Below are 6,249 nucleotides of genomic sequence, written 5' to 3'. Positions count from 1 at the left end.
TAAAAGGTTCAACTTCAGCACAGTGTAAGGGCTGTAGTTATTCTCACCTAGGTAGAATGAAAGCATTTCATTTGACATGTTAAGCGTTACTTAGACTCTAGAGAATGCTAAATGTTTCAAGTTGGTATAAGTTAAATCTTTCCTGACAAGAGGGGGCTGTAAATAAACTCACATTTTGATAATCCAATTTTACTATTTTTGTCATGAAATAATGATGAATATTTGCAAATGCCATTTCAAGCTGATAGAATATGAGATATTTTCATTAAAGGGATAGTCTAGTCAAAATTAAACTTTCATGATTCAGACTGAGCTTGCAAGTTCAAGCAACTTTCTAATTTACTACTATTATCAATTTTTCTTTTTTCTCTTGGTATCTTTATTTGAAAAAGCAAATGTAAGCTTAGGAGCCGGACCATTTTTGGTTCAGCATCTGGGTAGTCCTTGTTGATTGGTGTCTAAATGTAGCCACCAATCAGCAAGCGCTACTTAGGGTGCTGAACAAAAAATGGGCTGGTTTCTAAGCTTACTTTCCAGCCTTTTCAAATAAAGAAACCAAGAGACCAAAGAAACATTGATATTAGGAGTAAATTAGAAAGTTACATAAAATTGCATGTTCTATCTGAATCGTGAAAGTTTAATTTTGACTAGACTATCCCTTTAAGAGGAGAGTTCTTTGTAATTCCTATGAACCATATAATAGGCTCATCTCTCCCCATTATAAAGAACAATGTCCATAACAGAAATTGTAAAGGCTTTTCTCATTCATTATTTTCAATTGCTTGTCATACTGTTTAGTGGGCCATCATAGGTTATACATTGCAAACACTTCTAAGACACACATATCAGTTCACTAGATGTAAAGTTCTTCCAGTAGTGACTATTGGATAACTTTACATCTGTATAAGCTTTAATGTTTGTCTTGGGTGCCTCCAATTTACAATAAAGCAATGAAAGCATATTTGGTTTAAATTGTTTAGACCACAAACCCATTAAATTAAATGTGTGCTTGTTGAGATTGTGAGTGGATCTCTTTGGTGGGTTATAATGTAAATCAGAGAAGTCAATTATGTTTTCTTAGAGCAACCTATTTAATAGGTTGTGAAACCATTAAAATGAACAAAATCATATGGTAACGAGAAGCTGTGAGCGACACGTATTCTGCTCTTCCCCTGAGCTCAATGTGGCCCAAGATGGAATATCACGATTCCTACTCCATACTGGAAGAGCTACTGTTAAACAGAAGGAAAAACAAACAAACAACTATTTTGTGGTGCCAGTGCCTTTAGCAGTCCTAGGAAGTAAAAAGTGAATATGCAGAATATTTCCCATTAAATATCAGGGTATGGTTATTTTATCAGTTTACAAGAGTTTTTTTCTTAAGGAAATATTTTCATTTAAAAGCCTCTAGACAAATACATTCATTTGGACAACAACAATATCTCTTTAATCCCATTTGCTGCTGGAGTTGGCAGCAAGGGGTTAAAGGAAAGTGACCTAACACTGAGTCTGCTTCAGTAACACAATAATTTGTCTCTACTGCATAATAGTAACTTTAGGTACATACATTAAAACAACATACTGGAAACATGAACAAAAACACCCTTATTCTCCTTCCAATGTAAACAATAAACTCCCAAAATGTCCCCCCAACAAAGAATAAAAGCAAGCGCACCATTCCCTTACTAGTAAGGACCTGAATGCTTTGCAAAAAGGAATCAATCCTCTTGCAGCAAAAACAATAAATGCCTTTGCATCTGAAAAAAGCATGCAAAGATAAACACTACATACAAGTCCAACCCCATTTATGTCCTTTTGCTGTTTCAAGTTATCAAATCATATTGCCTAAAAATCTATATTTCAGCAAGCAGTTCTTCGTTTTGTAACAATAAAGTGGATGGTACAATAACCCTCCTACGACAAAAATGGTCTTAATTAAAGTGATGTGCAGGTTACTGTGATACAATTGTACAGACGCATACACAGAATTAATGATGGTATCACCAGTTACAAGCTGAAATTATGAAAATGAAGTGTCTAGCTGTCTGTCCTCCTTTGCATTGAAGCACTGTATCATGTCTCGTAGCTCATTTTCAGGTATTCTTGCTTTGTTTTATCTTTTTTTAAGCGTTAGCTGTGCGTAGGCATTTGAATGTTGCAGAAAGCGGAAGAAAAAGAAAGTTTACCGTTCCTTTTCTCTTTGCAATGAATACTGCCTTGTCCCCACTAAGTCTTAAAAACCAAAAAATAAAATAAACTGATCTACAGTTTACCACTTGATATTAGTTCCATCATTTTCTCATGCATTGTTGTGCAGGATGTAGTACCAAGCTCTTCCTCAGTGGAATCTGTGCATTTCCTTAGTAGCTCACTTTGGTGATAATGCCCACCCCCCTTAAAAAATGAAAGAATTAACTGGGACTGTTCCAGGAAGCAACTGAAGTTTTAAATCCCTGTATCATCTTTACCAGAAGATGTAAATTATGGGGATCTTCACAGCATGGTGAGCAATAGTTACAGCAAGTACTGCCTGCGTTTTCATCCATGTTGCACCAAAGCCTGTCCTCATTTTTGCGTTTGCTCTGACGTTACGTCAGGATGTTGTTAATAAAGTCCAAGAATCGCTTAGAATACTGTTCTGGGTTAACAGTGGAAATTTCTGCACCGGCCTACAGATGAAAAATAAGGTTTTACTGGTTAGTAAACATTACATGACATAGATAATGTGATTAAAACTTTATCATCTTTAATGCCATACATTTTGATTTTCTATAAGTATACAGTTGAATAATTTATTAATGGCCTTTAAAATTCCTGACCAAAAACACTTGAATATTTGGGCATTCCCACCGTATATGGAAAAGGGAGCCTTTACCTGAGCAACTTTGCCAGCACTGGAACAAATATATTTAAATCTCTGTCGTGTCACATATCATCTTGTAAGTAATTTGGTATTTGTCTGAGTGGAATGAGCTGATCTTGCTGTGTTCTTAAAAATGTGCACCCACTTGGTGTGTGATATAGCAAACGGTAAATCTTTTTGTCAGTTCTTAACATAAGATGACAGAATCAATGGGTCAGTATGAAGTAGGTAGGATATGATTTGGACAAGGCTCTCTTTAATGGGATGCTGAAGGCGGAGAGGCACTCAAAATCAGAAAGTTGACAAGTTATATTTTGTCTCTGCTTATGGGAAACAAAGGGACACTGAACCAAAAAAAATTCTTTCGTGATTCAGATAGAGCATGAAATTTTAAGCAACTTTTTAATTCACTCCTATTATCAAATTTTCTTCATTCTCTCGGTATCTTTATTTGAAATGCAAGAATGCAAGTTTAGATGCCGGCCCATTTTTGGTGAACAACCTGGGTTGTCCTTGCTGATTGGTGGATAAATTAATCCACTAATAAAATAGTGCTGTCCAGAAATCTGAACCAAAAATTGATTTAGTTGGCAAAAACGTAATTAGGGGTAGAACAACCCTTCTCCTAGTGTGTCTAAATGCTGTTTTAGTTGTAGTTTAGCCAAATCTGCCACTGATACCACTGGGTATTAAACTATGAATATCTAGTGGTGATAAGGGGGTGAAATCTATGCCCACAGAAAAGTCTGGGTTTGTAAGGATAGGGTTGAGCAGGGAAGGATTAGATACAATGTGGGGTTATGTTTTGCAGTATTTTAATCCACATATTAAATATTTCCTTAATTAAGGGATAGTTAGACACCTGTCAATCGTATTCAGTTCTAAACATCCAATATTTACTTCCTATCTGTGGTATTTGTGTAAGAGAGTGTTCCAACTGTATCCACAATTTATGTTGTTGAGGACAGCACCACTCTAATATGTGATTCATAAATGCCCTGTATCTGTACAATTGCAATTTTTTTTATTTTTTGTAATTTAGTGTTTGTTTTTTTTGTAATTTAGTTTAGTGTATTTAATTATATTTTAGTTTAGATAATTATAGTTTATTTAATTAATTTATTGATAGTGTAGGTGTATTTGTAACTTAGGTTAGGATTTATTTTACAGGTAAATTGGTAATTATTTTAACTAGGTAGCTATTAAATAGCTATTAACTATTTAATAGCTATTGTACCTAGTTAAAATAAATACCAAGTTACCTGTAAAATAAATCCTAACCTAAGTTACAAATACACCTACACTATCAATAAATTATATTTTAGTTAATAAGATTAATATTATTTAGATTTATTGCAATAATAATTAAGTTAGGGGTGTTAGGGTTAGATAGGGTTAATATAGTTAATATATATAATATAATAACTATATTAATTATTAACTATATTAATAATATATATAATATAATAACTATATTAACCCTAATATAATTAAGGTTAATATAGTTAATATAGGTGGCGGCGTTGTAGGGGGGTCAGATTAGGGGTTAATATATTTAATATAGGTGGCGGCGGTGTAGGGGGATTAGATTAGGGGGTAATACATTTATTATAGGTGGCGGCGGTGTAGGGGATTAGATTACAGGTAAAAGAGCTGATTACTTTATGACAATGCCCCGCAAAAGGCCCTATTAAGGGCTGGTAATAGAGCTGGTTACTTTGGGGCAATGCCCAGTAAAAGGCCCTTTTAAGGGCTGGTAATAGAGCTGGTTACTTTGGGGCAATGCCCCGCAAAAGGCCCTTTTAAGGGCTGGTAATAGAGCTGGTTACTTTGGGGCAATGCCACGCAAAAGGCCCTTTTCAGGGCTATTTGTAATTTAGTTTAGGGTAGGGACATTTTAGTATTTTAGGGGGTAATACATTTATTATAGGTGGCGGCGGTGTAGGGGGATTAGATTAGGGGTTAATACATTTAATATAGGTGGCGGCGGTGTAGGGGGATTAGATTAGGGGTTAATACATTTAATATAGGTGGCGGCAGTGTAGGGGGATTAGATTAGGGGTTAATCATTTTAATATAGGTGGCGGCGGTGTAGGGGGATTAGATTAGGGGATAATATAGTTAAAGTAGGGGGCTCACATTAGGGGGTAATAATTTTAATATAGATGGCGGCGGTGTAGGGGGATTACATTAGGGGTTAATAATTTTAATGTAGGTGGCGGCGGTGTAGGGGGATCACATTAGGGGGTTAGACATTTAATGTAGGTGGCGGAGGGGTCCAGGAGCGGCGGTTTAGGGGTTAAACACTTTATTAGGGATTGCGGTGGGGGATCGTGGTTGACAGGTAGCGCATGCGTTAGGTGTTAAGTTTTATTTTGCAGGTAGTTTAGGGAGCTACAGGGCTCCAATACTCAGCGTAAGGCTTACTACGCCTGCATTTTGTGGTGAGGTGAAAATGGAGTAAGATTTCTCCATTTTCGCCACGTAAGTCCTTACGCTGTATATTGCATACCAAACTGCGCTGGTTTGGTATACCCGTCTATGGGCCAAAAAACTACAGCCGAAGGCAGAAATATACGAGCGTAACTTCTAGGTTACGCCGTATATAGGATACCAAACCAGCGCAAAATTTGGCGTCGCCGGATTTTGCGGGCGACGATTTTTATCGGATCGCGGCCTACATCTTCAGAAGCAATAAACACCATACCTATTTAGAGGGTCAGCAGTAGTATGTATGACAGATATCTTCAGAAACAATAAACACCACACCTATTTAGAGGGTCAGCAGTAGTATATATGACAGATATTACATCTTCAGAAACAATAAACACCACACCTATTTAGAGGGTCAGCAGTAGTATGTATGACAGATATCTTCAGAAACAATAAACACCACACCTATTTAGAGGGTCAGCAGTAGTATGCCTGACAGATATTACATCTTCAGAAACAATAAACACCACACCTATCTAGAGGGTCAACAGTAGTATGTATGACAGATATTACATCTTCAGAAGCAATAAACACCACTGCCACCTCTCTGAGCATACATGGTGTTGGAATACTGGTGCAGTGGCCTTCACAGAATATGTGCGTATGCCGTAAAAAAACAAAAATAACTTTTATTAGAAGCATTTTGGCTAATGGAAGTATATTGCAAAACTGCTTATATTTCAAACTGAAATACACCCATGCACATTTTAATTCGGACCTTTCTAACACCATTTGTCACCTAACAGCTAATGAAAAAGGTGCTGCAGATAAACAATGACAGCGGCTGATTGTCAGAAATGGTTCATCATCAGCTGTTAACATGCCAATAATTATCAAACAATGCACCGTGATCAACCCCTTGGTCTGTAATTGTCTCAAATAAAATAAAGAGA

At 36.4% G+C, this 6,249-nt stretch overlaps 1 protein-coding gene across 2 annotated transcripts in view; it reads right to left on the bottom strand.

Moving 5' to 3' along the window:
* Nucleotides 1-521: 521 nt before the first annotated feature.
* Nucleotides 522-6,249, bottom strand: part of LOC128660219 (phosphatidylinositol 5-phosphate 4-kinase type-2 alpha) — a 487,148-nt gene continuing 481,420 nt past the window's right edge. The window contains exon 10 of one of the 2 annotated variants that reach the window (XM_053713956.1): nt 522-2,669. In XM_053713956.1, coding sequence (XP_053569931.1) covers nt 2,589-2,669 — 81 coding nt within the window. In that variant the 3' untranslated portion in view covers nt 522-2,588. The remainder of the gene's footprint in view (nt 2,670-6,249) is intronic. The other variant, XM_053713954.1, reaches the window with a different exon arrangement.

Source organism: Bombina bombina, chromosome 5, assembly GCF_027579735.1.
Source record: "Bombina bombina isolate aBomBom1 chromosome 5, aBomBom1.pri, whole genome shotgun sequence".
NCBI classification, from domain to species: Eukaryota; Metazoa; Chordata; class Amphibia; order Anura; family Bombinatoridae; genus Bombina; species Bombina bombina.
Note: the sequence above shows the minus strand (reverse complement) of the source record. Positions and strands in the feature narration are given on the sequence as shown.